Source organism: Melopsittacus undulatus, chromosome 11 (assembly GCF_012275295.1).
Source record: "Melopsittacus undulatus isolate bMelUnd1 chromosome 11, bMelUnd1.mat.Z, whole genome shotgun sequence".
Classification (NCBI taxonomy): domain Eukaryota; kingdom Metazoa; phylum Chordata; class Aves; order Psittaciformes; family Psittaculidae; genus Melopsittacus; species Melopsittacus undulatus.
In genome coordinates this window covers 24,107,972-24,126,640 of record NC_047537.1, presented here as the reverse complement: position 1 = coordinate 24,126,640, position 18,669 = coordinate 24,107,972, and the positions used below count along the sequence as shown (strand labels likewise).

The following is an 18,669-nucleotide window of genomic DNA, read 5'->3' as shown; positions in this document are numbered from 1 at the left end:
TCCGATGTGCGCCATGACGGCACCGCCACCGGCCGCTGCGCTCCGCCGTTGGGAACGGTAACGGCAACGGCGCGGGCTGCGCATGCGCGGGGGAGGTGTTGGTGGCGGCGGCGGCCATGGCAACCGGACGTGACTGGGGACCCCGTCCGCTGCCCCTCGGTAGCGGGCCTATCCTGCCCAGATCCCCTTCTCTCCCCCTCGGTACCGGGCTGGGATCCCTTCACCCCTTGCCCCGTTCAGCCGTGGTTCTCAGGGGGGGTGTTGCCTTGCCCAGCTCCTCCCTTGAGGAGAAAGCACAGGGCCTCCCCTGTCCCCACAAGCCCTGGGGCCCCCTGAGCTTTGCCCCACAGCTGGGGCCTGTGGGCTCCTCTCGTGCCTGCTTGCCATGGGGCACAGCCTGGTCCCTGTGCCTTGGATTCGGATGAGTAGGGCCTGGAGCCGAGGGAGAAGGCACCCGTTCACCGCGGCTGTGTGGTTCTCAGGGAGCAGGCCCGGTTGAGAGCCAGCGTGGTTGAGGAGGACACGGAGCAGTGGCAGAAAGATCCCAGCTTTACAGGGCTGGAGCGGGTGGGAGGCGTGGACTTGTCTTACATCAAAGGAGATGACTGCAGCGCCTGCGCTTCCCTGGTCGTGCTCAGCTACCCGGCTCTTGAGGTAACCCTCGACCCTAAGGGTTGTGTCCCAGTGTGGAACAACGTGGGGGGGATTATAGAAAACTTATGCAAAGGCTACTATCTGCTGAAGGTCCCTTCCACCCCAAAGCAGTCTGTGCTGGAAGTGTGGGAGGGTGGGATGTGACCTGCTCCTGACTGCAAGAGGTTTGTAGGGATTACTGGGAATGTGCAAGGTGGGGAGAGAGCTTTAATGTGCGTTCACGTTAGATATTGCTTGGTTTACTGATCTCATGAGATGGACCCCATGGTCAGCACAGAAGACTTTAACTGGTTTAGGTGTGTATTGGAAAGAATCAGCCTCACCCACTACTCAGAAGGAGATTAAAAGGACCATTCTTATTCAGTGCTGATCAAGCGCTTGTAGCACTCAAACTGCAGCTGTCTTGGTTTTGAGTTCTTGCTGGAAGTCAGCTAATAATATGGGATGTAACATGTAAAAGTCCTTTAAAACCACCATCAATCCCACAGTCGTTTTACTTTAATTAATAAAGTTTTTTTGTTTCTTTCCCACCTTTCAATATGATATAAAAGTTATCTTTAACTATAAAACCTCTAACAAGCAGAAAAATAAAGTTTGATGCTGGCCCCTGGGAAGTTCAAATCCTGCCTTGCTTCTTGCCTTGCCCTGCACACTTGTGGGTGTTGTCTGGGCTGACAGGGATGCTTTGGGCCTGGCCCTGCATGGAGCCAGACACCCTTTGATGATGCTCTGAGAGGGTGAACTTTGAGGTCCCCCCTCTGTCAGTTTAAATAGCTGCCCTAATGTTTTCCAAGGACTCTGCTCTCAAGCAGGGTATGGTGATGTCCAGCCCCTCCTCTCAGCGGTCCATTGTCCACCTGTTTTGTCACTGACAGGCTGATACAACCCAATGGCATCAGCTCTATGGGAGTCAGAAGCAGAGTATTTTAAAACAGATGAGTCTAAGGGATGTAAACCAGAGGAGAGGCCTCTGGAGAAGCCAGGAACAAACCAGCAAGGTCCTGGTGCTCACTGTCTCTGCTCTGTTCCCAGGTGCTGTACCAGGATTGCCGGATGGTGGCTGTGAGTGCCCCATACGTGTCAGGATTCTTGGCCTTCCGGGAGGTCCCTTTCCTGGTGGAAGCTGTTCAGAGGCTTCAGCAGGAGGAGCCCAAGCTGAAGCCTCAGGTATGGCACATTTCTCTGTCCTAAGTTGAGATGGAGGAGAGAGTCTGCTTCCTCACGGGACCAGTTTGCTTGATAGAGTGGTGCTCAGTGCACAGGAAATAACATTTCTGTTCTGGCTTTTTCAGGTACTTCTTGTAGATGGGAATGGCCTGCTCCATCCTAGAGGTAGGACTTCACTGGAGAGCCCTGCTCTGCAGGGTCCCTGTGCTGCTACTTGAGAGTCCAGTTCTCTGGCATCCTATGGTTACAGTGACTCGTTGTTGGCAGGGTTTGGTGTGGCCTGTCACCTCGGAGTCCTGACAGATCTACCATGCATTGGAGTGGCCAAGAATCTCCTACAGGTGGATGGCTTAGCCAAGGATGAGCTGCACAGAGAGCAGGTAAGGCCAGGCTGGGAGTTTATTTGCCTAAAGAATTGAGATAGCAGCATACAAGCACTTCCTGATCAGCTGAGCTTGTGTATGTTTATCCCTAGATCCATTCCCTGCAGAGGGAAGGAGATACATTCCCACTGACAGGTGCTTCAGGGAAGCTCCTGGGCATGGTAAGCGGTGTGGAATTTCCTATTTGCTTGGCCACCAAGTCTTCCAGCTTTGTGTAGCTGGGAGCACTGGAAGGTGTTGTATCTACAGTGGCACTGTCTCAGTGTGAACAGGTTACTGCCACCACTGACTCCCTCTTTCTGCAAGCTCAGATGCTTGCAGAGTTGACAGTTGAGGTGTTGGATGTATTCGCGTCCATGGCTGCAGTGTCTGAGGTGCTGTGCTCCAGCACCTCTGTTCATGAACTGCGGTCAAGGAGAGGTGCCAGTTCTCACCGCAGCACAGTACGGGAGTATCTGCCTCAGAAGAGCTCTGTGCGGGAAACAGGCAGATGTAGGAAACTTCCTGTGTCTGGTGGTATTTCAGTACAGTCTGCATTAGCAGCTCTGCTTCCCAGAGTAGTGTGAGGCATCTGGGAAACTGCTACAGCAGGCCAAAAGGGCTAACAGAAAAAGTTCAAGAAAGCTGGGAGTTGCCTTCAGAAGGTGGGATGGTGGCTCTGTATTTGGCAACTGGCTTATAATTTAACTGTCACTCTATCTGTTAAAATAAGCTGCTTAAGTACTTGATCTTTCTTGTTTCTGGATGCACAGGTCCTGCGTAGCTGCAACAACAGCTCTAAGCCACTTTACGTCTCGGTGGGGCACAGGGTGTGCCTGGGGACAGCTGTGCGCCTGGTCCACTCCTGCTGCCGGTACCGCATCCCAGAGCCCATCCGCCAGGTACGGGAGCCGGACGCTGAGGAGCAGCCTGGAGCAGGGCAGCAGGCAGTGGAGGGGCTGTGGGTGCCAAGCCTGTCATGATGTTTAAGAGCCTCTGCAGCTGGCACCCTCTGTTCTAGCCTGTTCTCCCAGACTGCTGTGGTGATGCAGTGCCCAGAAGCCAATCCAGCCCTTACTGCAGACCCAGCCTGACTGATTTGTTGGTTCCTCTCTGCGGGCAACTTCTGTGATGCTAATGTTAATACACATGCTGGAAATGCCGTTTTCCTGGGCACTCTGAGCCTAGCACACAGACTGCAGGCCTGCTTCTCTGGGCTTTTCCCTGCTACTGTGCTCCACAAGGAGCTGCAGGCTCTGGGGCAGCAGCCAGCCTGTAGGTGACAGCACTGGATCACCGTCAGTGAGACGCAGCTATCACGGAGACTCAGCTTCAGAATAATTAAATCACAGCAGGGTTTGAGGAAATGATTTGTGGAAGTGTAAAGCCTCTGGGACTTCCAGCCTGGCGAATGCTTCCCTTCTCGTGGGGTCACCCCACTGTTAGTGGCTAAGGCAGGCCAGAGGAGGGCCTGTTGGAATGTCCCTGGTGGTGCTGTTGACCTGGAACACACTGTTAACGTTGCTGCAGCACCACACTTGTCAGGTGTGTGGCCACCTTTGCTCTGCAGCTCCCCAGAGCCGTGCTAAGGTGATGCTGCTGAGGCTGTTATGCAGCCTCTACACACAGGAGCTTCTCATTGGTGCTGCAGAACATGTTTTTTGAAAATAGTCTTGAGTCTGTAGTTATAAACCAGACAAAAATCTAACACCTCAGAGCAAAACAAACTTTGAAGTGTCCATACCAGAACGGGGGTTTCTAATCCCATAAACCACTACCTGCCAGACGGGAGTAGGCTGAGAGATTTTCTTATATAATCTCCAGCAAGGGACAGATGCCTCTGCAGAGCTCTGAGCCAGCTCTGCAAAGTGGCATGCTCAGAGGGAAGGGAAAAGACATTCCCTTTGGAAACAAAAAGGTGTCTTGAAGCTTTTCATCACCCTCATTTCGTTTCCAGCTATCTCTAGGATTTGTCTATGTTCCGAGACTCTCCCAGTCTTCTAGCTACAATCTTGATTTGGAGTGATGGAATCAATTGTCACTTTCCTTACAGAGAGATTAAAAATGCAGAAGGGAGTGTGTTTACTGCAGAGGTAGAGGAATGGCAGGAGAAAAGGGCACTTAAAATTGGACTTCTCCCTGTTGCAGTTCCTCTGTGTGGTAACTCACAGATCTTGACACAGGGTAGTGCTGGAAGCCTCAGCTCTGGAGCAGCTCAAGCTGGAGTTAGGAAGTGGATGGCTGTGGGGGATCCTGCCTTGGCCTTTTGCTATGGTATGTCCCCAGGACAAGCTTACAGACCTGATGGGTGATGGTGCTCATGGTTTTCTCAGTCATGAAAGACTTCTGAATCAGCAGCTCTTAGTTTGTAAGTTCTGGTGGTCCTGGAAGTATGTTCTTAAGAGAGCTGTGCTGCCCATACCTTCTTGAGGCTGTGTTTATGGCTTGTATGCTGCAGCACATGTAGTGCTAGGAAGCTCTTGTGGGAACTCAAACCTTCTGCTTTCCTAGAGGTATGGTTGACCTGTCTGTTCAGCGTGTATTGTGTATGCAGCAGCCTCCGGGCAGTGATCAGAAATGGTTTGATTTGCATTCAGCCCGCACTGTGGCCATGCTGCCAAAGGTGAGAGAATTGGTCTTTCTGAAAGAGCAGAGGGAAGTTCATTATCACCTACAATCAGTATTTACCTCCCACTTAGTCTTTACTCCACCTGGAGGTGCCAGGCCAATCTGGGAGAATTTTGCTTGCATGGGGGTGATCTCTTGTGAGATGTTGAGGTTTTTCTGTAGAGAGTTGATCATATGGAGACACACAGGCAGAGATTGAGGTAGGCAGGAGCTGTCATCCCAGGACAATAAACAAAGCACTCAAACTGAGTGGCAATGGAGCCATACAGAGCCCTCCTGAGAGCAACTGCCCTTGCCTGCTTCTGGCAGAGGTTAGAGGCCCTCTCCAGTGCTTGCCCACGCTCCTGGCCTGCTCAGAGCCAGGATCACTACACACAGCAGGGCAACAGCAGCTTTTAACACTCTCCAGCTGAGAGGATTGCACTGGGACTGACTCTGTCTCTCCCTGCTCCAGGTTCCTGGCTGGCTGCACACCAACCTCCAGCTCACTTGATGATCCTTTTAGCTCCAGCTGGCACCTTGCCTCTGCTGGCTCAGAATGGGGGTGGTGAGACAGCCTGGTTGCTCTGGCCCACCAGGGAGGGCAGGAGCCTGCCTGGAGCTGTGGGTATGGCACTTCATGTGAAATATCAAACACATGCCCTTAGGAGAACCAAGGAATGAGCCATCATTCCTTTCTCTGTGTGAAAAACTGCTGCCCAGCAGGGGAATCAGTAGCTGATACCCTAAAACTCCAACTCTCTTCAGTTGTACCCCCATCCAGCTTGCTGCGTGCACAGGGATCACCGCTGCCGCTCACAAAACAGGCAAAGCAACAATTCCAGACCCTAAAGGACTAGTTCCCTCTGAAAATAGAAACAGCCTGTGAGGATTATTTCTGGACAGTTATCCATCTTATTGATGAGCCTCCTGGTTAATCGCTGGGTTAAGCTGTGTCTCAGCACTGCGTTAGGAGTGAGGACTGGCCAGTAACTTGCCACCTAATCAGGCACGGGCTTATGTGACCAGCACAACGTGGTAGGGTTTTCTTCCCTAGAAAAATGGTTTGTAGATGTGACTCTTGCTACCTTGAGCTCCCAGTAGGGGCTTTATTGAACAACCTCCTTCCCTGTTATAAAATACATCACGTAATCTCTTATCCTGAAGAGTGATCAAAGTTATTTGTCAGTTCAGTTATGAAACTGTCCAATTATAGAGAGAAGGGGAAAAAAAATCTCCCAAACAAACCATCTCTTATGTAACTGTGTTTCACTCTCAGGCTTGCAGATGGTTAAGCAGTGGTGGATGAGTGTTTCCAGCCCTGAGCCCACAGAGCCACCACCCCAGAGGCCTGATGGAGCAGTGCTGGGGAGTTTCTTGAGGGGGGGGAGAAGCTCTTCAGAAGTAGCACAGGGATGGCAGTAGCAAATGCTTCACTGCCACTGGGGGATGCGTTAACCCACTTTATTAGCATGATCATCGTGTGCTCTGAAGCTTTTCCAGCTGGGAAAGGTCACATACTGCTTTTTAAGTGGAGAGAGACACTCTGCCTTTGGGGAGGGGTACAGCAGCGGTTCTAAATGCCACAGAGCAGCAGTGGTTTTGTGAAAGGAAGTTTCTAAAAAGACAAAAATCTTTGAGGGAATGTAAAAATCAACTGCCAATTCCCCAAGTCCTCCAGAGCCCAGGATCCACGTGCTTGTGAGCATCTTTGAGTGCTCTGCTAGCGTAGTGCAGCACTGGAAAGTTGCACAGTAACACTTCTGGGAGTAAGAACATCCTGTAAATGTCCAGCAGCACTTTCTTACAGCTCTTGGGATTTCTGTTGGTGCTGTCCTTGCCCCACTCTGCCTTGCTGCTGAGACACAGAGTGCTAAGACACAGCCATCTAGTTTTCCTGGTGAGCTCAGGAGTCACAGGAGAGCATATCAGAAGAGGAAGGAAGGAGCTGGACCCGTGTAAGGATGGTTTTGATGAGGTTTGGTGATGGCTGCAAGCTCAGTTTCAATGGGGAGGGGAGTAAACATGAATTTGGTAGGGTCTCAACATTATTCCTGTTGATTTTGGTATGGGAAAAAAGAGCCCAGAGCACAGGTATGGCCTGTGTGTAAACTGCTTCCGTTGTCTTCCTTGGCAGCTTTGCCTTTGGACTCCTGAGTACGACACTGCGAAAAGTGTGTCAGTCTCTTGCCTTGCAGCTGCTGCCAGGGATGTGCTTGTGTCTTGTCTCTCTTGGCTTCCAATGGGTGTTTTACCTGCTTTAGCTGCACAATCCCTGTACAGTGCCAGCCTCTCGAGCACACAGGCAGGATGTGCCAAGCTTTGCCTAGGAACAGGAGATGCAGCAGACGAGTGGCGAGCTTCCTCCATCTGTTGCTGCACAACACAACTGCTGGAACAGAGGAAGGAAAGGGATGGGTACATGAACGGGCGATGCCAGCTTCTCTGTCTTCATCCCGTGTCCCCTTGAGAATTTGCCTTCTGGATTGCTGTACTCCCAGGTGATCAGGGCATGTGATCCCTTGATGGAGTGAGGGTGGTAGGGCAGCTTCTGTGGGTTCAGTAGGAGAGCTGGTTTACTTTCTGGAATGTCTCCTCTGGAGGGAAGGAAGACTTAGCCTGCCTTCACGTCTCTAACAAGTCTATTCCATCTCTCATCAGACATTGATGAGCTGTTGCTGGGGAAGGCCTGTGAAGGAACTTTGCTGCTCATTGTGCTTCCCTGCATTGCATTTGGAGGTGCTTACTTGTGGGAGGGGTCATTTGGGTCAGTTCAAAGGATGAAAGCACTGGACCAGCCTCAGACTCCCACGTCTCCTCCAGTCTGGCTCTGCTGCCAGGGTTCGTCAGAGAGGGCTGCAGTTCAGGTACAGCATGAAGGCTAGCTACATTGCAGTGTGTGCTGGAAGCCTGTGCTAGCTCATCTTCTGGGTTCCAGAGGGACCCTTGGGCGAGACTGATGGCACTCAACAGCAGCTGATTTGCTGGGGAAGTCCAGGGTGGGTCCTGCTTTGGCTGTTCCTCCTGCTGTGCTTGGGGTAGGTCATGGTGGAGCAGACCTTAGACAGCTGCTGATGGGAACTGTCTGAGCCTGATGTCTCACCCACCCGTTACTCCTGTGAGGAGTAAAGGAGCAAACAGCAAGGCTTCAGCAGATGTCATTTCTGCTTCTGAAATGGACCATGACTGCAGCATGGCTTTCAGTCCAGGACCCTCTGTTTCTTCATTTTAAGTCTCCATTCTCCCAAGTAGCTTGCAGTGAGGCACAGAAACCAAACAAGGAAAGAAACATGCAGATTCCTCTTCATACCATAGTCATACAAGAATTGTTTGTGATAGGGTGTGCAGGGACATACTGAGATGGGAAAGGGGACACCCTGAGCAGGCTGATCAATCCATTTTCCCTCCTTTTCCTCCTTAATTCTAGGCTGACATTAGATCGAGGGAGTACATTCGAAAGCAGCTGTGTTCACCTCTGGAGGTCGTTTCTTCTGGGGCGCTGAGGTGGGTGTGTGGGCAGCTACCTCCCCAAAGGGATCTGCTCATGTAATGATCTTCAGTAATGGCATTAAAGGGACAGGCTGGGTAACAAGGTGAGCTCGAGTGACATCAGGACATTTGCTGCCTCCACAGAGGGTGATTTCTGGTGATGGCTCCTCACACACCTCTCCACAGGGTGCCGTGTCCCAGGCTGGGGAAGGTCGTTGGGGATTTGGTGCATTTCCGGTGCCTGCAATAAGCACCAACGCCTACAGGTGTGACACGAGGGGACAGAAATATCCTGGGGGGAACTGGCTTCTGCCCCCAGAGAGCAGAGGAGAGCCAGCCTGCACTGCCCCCCCCCCTTACATAACATACGCCAGTGGCTGCTCTGATTGTAAATCCATAGCAAGTCCACTGAGGTGTAAGAGTTCCTTTGTGTTGTGGCTACACTGCCTCCTCAGCACCATTCACAAGGGCATTGTTGGGTTCAGACCTACACCAGTACCAGGCACCAGAGAGCCCTGCCTCAAGAGCTGCTCGGGGATGAAGGAAGCATGTCAGGACCCAGAGCCTGCCCAGCTCTGGGGGTCCTGATGGGCCAGAAGGAGTGAAGGTTGTGGTGGCAGTAGTGATCGATTACTTACACTGACTGGGACATCTCTTACAGATTCCTTAGGACAGACGGATGGTGCAACTCATCGTGCTCTGCTCAGCTCCATTATTCTTTGGGTCATGCAAGCAGAGGCAAAAGAAGGGGCTTTCTCTGCTCTACTACTCACAGCAGTTGCATAGCATGGCCAGGCCATGGGGTAGCTCTGTACAAAGCCAGGCTGGGCTTCCCCTGTTTGTGCTGGAGCTTTGTCTGTAACACTTTCCTGCCATGGCAGGTGCTGCGGCTCACACAAAGGCTTAGCTGGTTTGGAGGTCTGTGCAACAGAAAAACTAAATATTTATGACCATGTATCTCAAAATCTGTGAATCTGAGTCCCTTATTCACCAAGTGATTTAGTGATGGGGTCTTCTTGTTTTCTACTTTCTTTTCTGAGCCTTCCTTGTCTTCCTTGTTTGTTCCTAGCAGAAAAAAAGAGACTGGACTGGATGATTAGGATGATGCCATAAGAAAATGCAGGGCTGCTCTTCACTGGATCCTCTCCTCCACCAGGACTCTGGGTCTGTCAAATGCCATCCCAGGGGAGAGCAGTGCAAGGCCATGTCAGTCAGAACAACGCTGGCCATGGTGCATGCGTCAATGGAGCAGGCACCAGCTTCTGCTGAAGGATAATGTTTAGAATATATTTCTCAGGGTTTATTTTTAAGCATTGTAAAAATATTTATGTAAGTAAATACCCTTGTAAATTCACAACAACTGGCTTGAGTACTGGGGAAATGGCAGGAGGAGACTTACAAAGAGATGCTGAGGCACTTAACAGAGTTTTAAACCAATTCCAGCACTGGTCTTTGGCTCCCACCACCCCTCTGTGGCACAGACACTTCCCTTCTCATCATTTTGGAGCAGCTTCCACCCCGTCCCTGCAGCCTGTGCTCACATTATTCCCTCTGCACATCTCCGGGGAACAGAAGCTCCGGCTGGTCCCGACAGACGGGACGGGGACGCCGGCTTTGAGGTGGGCGAGTGACTCATGCAGAGAAACAGAGCCAAGAGGCTGCTGGGGAGAGCTGCAAGGTCTGAGCTCCGGTACCAGAGAGCTCCTGTCCCTGCTGCCAGTGGCTCCTGCGTGCCCTGTGCCACACAGCAGCCACCACGCTCGGTGGTGGCTGTGCCCGGATGATGTCTGTGCTGGGGACACGGTGCTCCAGTGGTGGTAGGAATGTGCTCTGCATTGCATGGCTCAGCTGGAAGGGCGCTGTGGTAGCCGGTGTTGCTGTCACCCTCTGCAGGGCTGAGGCAGAGCACTTGATGCAGACCAGCTCTTCCTGAAGAAATAGCATCTCAGGAGAGAGAATTTTCCATCAAGGAGAATGGCGAGGAGGGTCCTTCCCATACACACATCAGTCAGCACAGCCAGTCCCAGATTGGAGTTCTGCAATTGGAGTGGACCAGGAGCACTCGTGTGTGGTGTTCACTGCCCAGCAAACGTACACCAGCACCCACAAGTTAAGCCATTTGTGAAGCTTTGTTGTAGCAGCAGAGCACTGAGCAAACAGCTTCTATCCCTGAATCAATGCAATGAGGCTCCTCCAGTTTGCACAGTTCCTGTGTTCCTGCCACGCTGGGGTTCCTGGTTGTATTTGGCAGGTTGTTTGTGACTGGTCCTGAAGAACAACGGGGCAGAGACAGGAGCCAAAACTCTGGCATGTTGATGTAAAAAGCCACAGCTGTGTAAGATACCAGCCTGAGGAGGAAGAAAGTAGTTTTCTCAGGACAGAAGGGGAGTGCTGTGGGTCAGGGCTCCTGGGGCTGGTTTAGATGCTGCCAAGTGCTTCACTTTGCATAAATTTCTCTTGCAGCTTCTGTTGCTCTTTTCTTGCTGCTCGGTCTCGGTGCTGTGGTGGGTGTGAGGACTTCAGCCCCTTTCATGTGCCTGTGCAGCATCTGCTCAGCCAGAGCCTGAGCTGATTCCTCCTTCAGTGCTACACCCCGGAACCCGGGTGGCACAAAGGGAGGAAGCACCAAGGAGGCTCCCCCAGGCTCTGTATGGGGAGCTCTGGGCCGGTCTCTGGGGATGCTGAAGATGCTGCCCAGGTGCTTCCCAGAAACCCCTCCTGAGGGATGTGCTCTGAAAAACAAAGCCAGCAGCAGCTGCGGTTTCCAGGCCCTGGGGGCAGCCTGATGCCTCCTGGGGAGCCTCAAAGCCCTTTTCATGCAGAAGGTTGGCCTGTGGGTGGACAGAGAGCGGGAAGGGAGGAAATGCTGCAGTGAAGCTCCTTGATCCCGGTGATGTGTGTGGGATCAGAGAGGCTGCCCGGCCACCGTGAGAGGCAGCGGCTGGGTTTGCATCTGATGCTAGCTTTGGCAGGGACAGGGTTGTGGGAGGTGGGTGGGCAGGGAAGGGGACGTGGAGGCAGCACCTCCTCTGACACAGCCGTGTCTCCCGTCCCGAGAGAACAGCGTGGAGATGGACCCTCCTAAAAGGCAACTGTGCTGCCTGCAGCTCGAGGAAGCAGTGAAAGAAGGGAATGCTGTGGGAGAGGTCCAGATGCTGCATCCCAGCCCAGGTGGGAAGTGAAGTGGGTGCTAGCAGTGACCCACAGCTGGGGGAATGGGAGAAGGAGCTGCTGCAGCTGGGATGCCCTTGCAGGGAGGAGAATTACTCTTGTAATGAGCAGCTCTGGCCACCCTCCCTGCGAGGGGAAGCTCAGTCTGGCTTAAGGAGGAAGGGTTTGCTGTTCATGGGTGTCTGCACATGGAGCTCTGCTGGGGTGGGAGCCCAGCACCCTCTGAAAGCACCTCCTTTGTCCCCCACCTCAGCACACACTGAAGGGCTCCAGCTCTCCATTCCCTTTCTGCCAAAGCTGATGGATTGGGGTGAGCCCCGCAGGACCCCCCTCACTGCTGGGAGCAGGAGTATGAACCAATGAGTGCTTACTGGGAGGAACTGGTGTGGGGCCTTTCCCAGCTCCTCCCAGGAGCCGTGGGACCACTGGCAGCACCAAACAGTTCATCTGTTTCTTATTCCCACCCCACCATGAAGCAGAAATATCACAGGGTCTGCTGGAGCCTGCACAAACTGAGGCACAGAAGGCACCTGTGGGCAGGAAACTCCTGTTTGTTAGCTCTTATGGGCAGAACACCACAGAAATCTGTCTCTTTTTGCTGCTTACCTTGGTCCAGGCTTTGCTGGCCAAGGGAGCAGCCAGCACCAGCCCAGGCTCCTCCCAAACCCACACCACTCCTGCTGCAGGTTGACCTTAGGGTGCTGAGCACCACCCTGGGGTCACCTGTGCCCAAGCAGGGGGCTGATGGGGCTCTGCTCTGGGGATGCTCTGCTGGAGAAGGAGGCTCCTCAGCGTGTGGGGTTTTGCCCCTCTGACCTGGCTGTGCTGCTGGAGCGGGTGAGTGCCTGCGGCTCTAATGCATCAGTGCTGAGTGCTTCTGGTCAGGGTTTGCCACGAGCAGGTTGGGGTGTGCTGGTCACTGGAGGCTGTGCGGCAAAAGGTGCAAGCTGGGCCGTGTCAAACCCAGCTTCTCAACCAGGACTTGAGGTTCTCACTGTTCTGGGTCTGCAGCTGGGGTTTGCCTCTTCCCTCTTTGGTACATGCGAGGCCTGTGCAGTGACCCTGCAGGAGAGCTGGGGCTGGTAACGCTGCTGCCTGCACTCTGCACCCTCCCCGCATGGGGGGTGCCTCCTCCACAAGGGGTGAAATGGGGGAAAACAGGAAAAATAGCCCCAAAGCATCCCTGAGCACCGCTTCCCTCCATGAGAGCTGCTGTGTCTCAGCATTGGTCTCATTCTGAATGCAAGTAAATCCCTGAGATCAGATAACTCTGGATTGAAGTCACACCTGGGGGTTAAGGTGCAGGATGGGGGTTGCTGTAATGTGAGGGGACCTTACAGCCCCCTCCAGGCCCAGGCTCTGTTCCACTGGGCTCAGAGCTCACCCTGCTCAAGGCTGCCAGGCCCAGGCAGGGGTTGAACAAGGGCCTAATCTCCATGTTTGGTGTCTACTTGTGGCTCTCTGGACACAATAAGGGATTAACTTGGTCTTTATCTAATTGGCTTATGAAGGAGGGAAGGGAAAATCGCTTTGTAATGCATGAAACCTCCTCTAATAGAAACTCTGGGACTAGAGCTCCAGTGTCCTTCCCAAGTAAACCCATGCACATCTCTTTCTTTAACCTTCTGTTTGCTGGAAATTAGCTTTTCTGAGTGTATTCCTTATCTGGTTCCCAACAACTCAATGCTGCCGTGTTGTAAAGCTTTGCCTTTTGTTACTGCCAAGGATGCTTTTCTCTGTGGCTGCTCGGGAGTCTCTGAGCAGGTCTCATGGCTTGGGAGCTCCTCAGTGCTGCTGGGCATTGAGCTGGAGCTGTGGGATAACAGCAGCAGTGTAAAAATCTGGGATATCGATGGGAAGAAGTAATAGAATGGAGTGAAACCAAAGGGGAAGAAGATGGAGAGACTGAGGAAGGAGATTGGATCCTCCTGTGGCTGCAGTGGGGGCTCTGTAAGGAGAACGCTGTTGGGGTGGTTCTTTAGCTTCTCCCTGTGGTGAAATAGTGCCTGGGAACAGCCCTGTGCCTCTGAGCGCCTGGGGCTGGGTGGATGCTGACTGCCTCTGGTCACACTCTGCACCTCTGCTGCCTCCTGGCCCGGCTTGGCTGGGCTGTGGCGTTCCCATCCTCCAGCTCCGCTCTGTGCCGCGTGGGTTTGGATTTCCTGGCTCCGGCTGTGCTCCTGGGGCACCAGGACAGCGCCGTGCCGGGGGTGCGGAGCGGGCCGAATCCTGCCCTGCCTGGAGCGCACCACTGCGAGGGGATGTGCGGGTGGGGAACACCTGGAACCACCCGTTCCTGGGAGTGCTCGGGTCGGCGGAGCCCGTGTGGTGCCTGCGGGCCGGCACGGGGCCGGGTGTCCCCCATAGACAGGGCTGCGAGTCCCCAGCTCCACAGGCACTGCCCTGCAGCCGGCTCCGGCCGCCTGGAATCCGGTCAAACCTGAGCTGGCAGAAGGGAACGAACCCATTCCCCTTCTGATCCTGGACTCCTTCTATAGGAGCTGCTCAGCTACCTCCCGAGGGCTCTTACGGCCGCTGGTTTTGCAGGTTCGTTTGCCCGCTGGGGATGGGAAGGGAGAGGGAAGATTTGTGCCAGTCCAAATGAATGATTTGTTCTGCTCCGGATCCTCTGGATCTGCTTCCTCCACGTGTTTTGTGGATGCAGGGATCAGGAAGGAAGATCTCTGCACGTGAACTGCTTACCTGGGATCCCTTGAGAAGGGAAAGACAAGGCTTTAGTGTGCAAGTCTGCTCCCTCTGCTTCCTGAGGGAGTTGAGTAACCCAGTCACAGGTGCCTGATGAATTTCCTCCTCCATGTCTGGAGCTTGTGGTAGGCTGGATGCTGCCGTTTGTGTTGTGAGGGCTGAGCTCTGGTGACTCAAGGTTTGTATTTTGGGACACTCAATGCTGAGGCCAGAAGTACTTTTGCTGGGACCCACTCCTCTTTCATCCTATAACCACTTCCTCTCCTCCTATAAGCAGTTCTCCACCCCAGTTGCTCTTCCCTTTGCTGGACTCTGGTTCTCCTCTCTGACACTGGTGCAGACACCTCCTGCAAGGCCCCAGTTTTATTTTATGACCATATTAATTAAAAGCAAATGAGTGGAATTTCTCTTGACACCCATATTAATGGCAGATGTGCTCATTATGAGCTGGGTCACGAGGGTGATGGAGCAGCCTATACAGGCTCAGCCCAGGAATAGCAGCAGATCTGCAGTGCATGCATGGGCATCCTGGGGAGCTTTGGGCTCTGCTGGAGCATCCTGAGAGGTCACTGGGGAGGAGAAGGCCATGGGGGGAGTGATGGGAGTAAAGACCCAATTCCTTTGTGGTGCCCACTCCTCTAGACCCAGGATAACAGCATCTGCCTGCCTGGAGGTTGATGTGAGCCTCGGTGGGCAGAGGTGAAGCTGTGCTTGGGCAGATCATCATGAGCCCACACAAGAGCACAGCAGGGGCTGGGGGCAGTGTTAAGGTGCCTGCTCTGTCTTGGACTACCAGTTGCTTTTACTGCGGGGGCAAACCCAGCAGTGAGCATCTCCTGCAGTGCTGGCACTGGAGGAGGAGGAGGACGGGTGGTGAAGCCAAAGGTGGGCACACGGATGCTCCACAGATCCCTGCACGTGCCAGCTTCCCCCCGTGCGTGTCTCCATCCCTGTCTCAGGCTGGAACAGCTCTGAACACACAACATAAAAGCCATCATATCAGCCTGTAATTAATTCCTGGTTCCGTTCCCGACTTAAGGGCTCAGTGCAGAATGTTTCATTAGGAACGTGTTTTTTCTGGCTTTCCTTGGACCCGCTCCTTGGCTCATTGTGCCTCTGCCTGCAGACCCAGCTGTTCTCACTGTACTGCTGGTGCTCCTGAGCTCCCACACTGATTTATCGATCTGTTAATGTTGTATTTATCGAACTCTGGGGTTGCAGAAGGTCCTGGGGGATGCAGGGGCTCTGTCCTGATGCAGCCCCTGCAGCTCCCAGCTGGAGCTGTTCCTCCTGTGTGGAAACAGCTCCCGGTTGTGTGCTAAAGGAGAAGGATGTGATTAACGAGGCTAGTGGCGTGTCTGGAGGGGAGGCTGCTGCCTGGAGTGACAGCCAAGGGAGGAAGATGAAAAGGGAGAGATGTGGTGCTCTGCCCCCGTGTCATCACTGGAAAGAGGAGCATCCATCGTCTTCACCACGAGCATTATTGCCCACTAATAAAATATCAAACGAGCCCTTGAGAGAGCGTTCAGGATCTGGAAGCCTGTGATAAATCTGTATCTGTGTAACTTGCTCAAGACTGGGGTGGGCAGCAATGTGATTAAAGCGCTCTGATTAACACACAGACCTTGTTTGTGATGAGTGGGATTGGGGGGGTGGGAGGTGCAGCTGGCATAGCACGAGGTTGCTCCAACTAATTACTTGGATATCAATTAGTTTGCTTGGCAAATGTCACCGGTTTCTCTTTGTTTGCAGTAAACTGGTACCCAATTAATCTGTTTTGTTGCTGTGAGTGACCCCACTGCAGGTACCACGGGAGTGGGGCAACAGCAGGGCCAGGGAAATCCCAACCTTGAGGATGGTGGGATCACAGCCTCTCCCAGCCTTCCCAATGAGCAGAGTCCCACTCCATAGCCCCAGGGGTGAGTGCTCTGTGGTCAGGTGCAGGGGAAGCTGCTGCTGTTCTCCCTCATTCCCTGGGATTTGCTAAGCTCCAATTGGAGCGTGTGGCTGGAGTACAGGAAGCAGCTGGGGAGGCAAAAGTTGCTCCCTAAATGGCACAAGCAGTTGGGTGAAGGAGGGCAGAGCTGCACACAGTATAGTGTCTCCATTCCAGCCTTTGGGAAGCATCCTGAATGTCTGGTGTGCAATGGCTCTGCGGCTAAAGAATGGTTAGGGATGAGGATTTGCACACAGGGTGACCAAGTAGAATGTAGAGGGGCTGTGGGCACCTCTGGCTCCAGAGAGCTCTGCTGCTGCTGTGGGCAGCCCCGGCTGATCCCAGGGGATCTGGCAGCTCAGCACCCCCGGGAGCAGTGCAAGGTCTGGGTGGGACAGCGGGGCTGTGCTGGGGGCTCCAACCCTGGGTGCCTCCACTGAGCTCATGTATCCATGACACCAACGTATGGGTGATGTGGGGTGGGAGAACACAGCAGGAAGAGCTGCAGGGGCAGTGCAGGCCTTTGCATCCCCCTCTGCAGTCGGGCTGGGGGTGAATCTGCCCCGTGGCATCTCCATCGGAGCCCTGCCAGGATGATGCATGTTGGAATCTGCTGCAGGCTATCGCTGACCTAATTTCCAGCATGGCTGTGGATCTTGTCATCTGTTGCTCACAGCCTGGGTGCAGATGGGCTGACAGGGTGCGACGTGTGGGAGAGGGGACCAGGGGACCCCGGGCTGTGCTGTGGGGGTCCCTGTGCCAGCCGGGGCTGGGAGTGCTGCAGCTCATCCCTCCTCCATGGGACGAGCTCCTGTGCCCACATGAGATACCTGGGGTCCAGCTTTGCTCCCTGCAGATTTGTGCTAAGCAGAAAACAAATGCTAATTACCCAGCATAGTTAGTGTGATATTGCATCTATTTTTAATTAGCTTTAGAAGATGCATTCTTCCTTTTGCTCCGTGCTCACCGGCAGCCTCTCCCGTGGCAGAGCAGGGACCATCCGGTGGGAAACCAGTTGCTATTCCCCTCTGAACCCTTGGGATGGTGCTGGGATCCCTCCCGGGATCCCTAACCAGAGGAACATCCCCCCAAAAAAACTCCTTGGTAGAGTCTGGGCTCCCACTGCGATCCCTGCTCTGCCGTCATCCATCAGGGATGGAGGGAAAGGATGGAGGGAATGGGCTCAGCTCTGGCAAGGCGGCGTTCGGCGGCCGCTGGGAAAGTCGCAGGAGGAGGAGCCGGGAAAAGGCTGTGAAGGAGACGGGAAGGGAAAGGGGGTTCCAGCCCCTCTCCCGGCAAGTAGAGGCTGGGGTCTCCCCGCTGCTGGGGGTGCGCAGTGCAGCCCTGCCTGGGGAGCCGCTTCAGAGGGAGCTGCGGGGTCAGGAAACACCCATCAGAGAGGAGCACGGCGCGGCTCGCAGGGGATACCCGCGTCTGCTGCAGCCAAGGAGATCCCAGTCCTGCGGGCTGTGACACGCGTGGCCAAGAGCGATGTGAGAGGCGGGGGGATGTTCCCAGGAACCCCCCCGGGGGCAGAGCCGCAGCTCGGGCAGGGGCACCGCCCGTGGCATCTGCGAGTCTACTGCAGTGATGCCCTGGCCAGGTCTGGTTGGGATTCCCGGCTGGAGGAAGCCCCCTCCTTGGCTGTGCGGGGAAGGGTGCCCGGGACGCGCCGCAGCGGACGGCTCCTGAGCAGCATTTGGGGCACGCTGGGGGCCGTGACTCACGCCTGGGACCGGCAGGGGCTGCTGGCCTTGACTTTGTGCCCGCATCCAGCCGCCTGCCGTGACCCAGCCGGTCCCGGTGCTCCCGCCCGGGGGCTCTTGGCGCTGCAGAGGATGATGCTTTCCCTTCCCCAGCCTGGGAAATCCTCCCAGCCCTGCCTGGAGCCCCGAAGCGCGGTGCTTGGCCCTGGCTCTTGCTCACCTCCTCCCGTGTCCTGGGGGAGCCCAGGCCGGGGTTGAGCAGCCCCCCCCTCAGCACTGTGTTCACAGCTCATGCGCAGGTTGGAGCTGGTGCTGAGCCTCCAGCACTGCAGAGCTCCCCAGCCCCGGGAAGGATGGTGCTGGTGCTGGGAAGGAGCCGTGCTGGGGAGGATGCTTCAGTCCATTCACCCTCTTGTTCCCCCTTTTCTCCCCCCATCACCTCCAGTTTTTGTGGTACGAGGACATTGTTTTCTACAGGCGTGTTCCTGCTATTGCCTGTCACAGCCCTGCCCAGGCTGGGGGCTGAGCCCCTCTGCTGCTCCTGGGGGCTCTGCCCGGTTCCCTGCTCCGTGTCTCATGCATATTTAACCTGGAGCAGTGTGCTCCTGGCGCAGTCCAGGCAGTGACACCTTCACTGCTAATTTAATGGCGTGTTCTGAGATGCCTCACATGCCTTTGCACTGCAGAGCGATGATGCTCTGGGATGTTTCTGGACCCAGTGCCGCAGGCAGCCTTGGGATCCCCTTGCCTCCACATCCTTCCGTGCAGGGCAGGGATGTGGGAGAGGCCACACCAGGACACGTCCCTCTGGTTTCTGTGGGTGTTTTGCTATGGAATACAGCAGGGTAATGTTCCCCTTGGCCCATCACCT

General features: G+C 54.5%; 1 protein-coding gene across 4 annotated transcripts; it reads left to right on the top strand.

The window, feature by feature from the left end:
* ENDOV (endonuclease V) lies at positions 1 to 11,236 on the top strand. Of its 4 annotated transcripts, none has more exons than XM_034067656.1 (9): positions 1 to 57; positions 483 to 654; positions 1,687 to 1,821; positions 1,947 to 1,986; positions 2,089 to 2,201; positions 2,297 to 2,365; positions 2,957 to 3,085; positions 8,218 to 8,294; positions 9,352 to 11,236. In XM_034067656.1, the coding sequence occupies exons 1-9, from the start codon at positions 5 to 7 to the stop codon at positions 9,377 to 9,379; spliced, it is 816 nt and encodes a 271-aa protein (XP_033923547.1). In that variant the 5' UTR covers positions 1 to 4; the 3' UTR covers positions 9,380 to 11,236. The 4 variants fall into 4 exon arrangements, with proteins under 4 accessions (XP_033923547.1, XP_033923546.1, XP_033923544.1 ...); XM_034067655.1 differs by having other exon boundaries at positions 9,349 to 11,236; XM_034067653.1 differs by having other exon boundaries at positions 8,941 to 11,236.
* Positions 11,237 to 18,669: the final 7,433 nt, after the last annotated feature.

Coding starts and splice junctions, on each gene's coding strand:
- ENDOV (XM_034067653.1), top strand. CDS start 5: ATGTGCGCCATGACGGCACCGCCACCGGCCGCTGCGCTCCGCCGTTGG. Junction 655..1,686: donor TCAGCTACCCGGCTCTTGAG/GTAACCCTCGAC, acceptor CTCTGTTCCCAG/GTGCTGTACCAGGATTGCCG. Junction 1,987..2,088: donor TGGCCTGCTCCATCCTAGAG/GTAGGACTTCAC, acceptor CGTTGTTGGCAG/GGTTTGGTGTGGCCTGTCAC.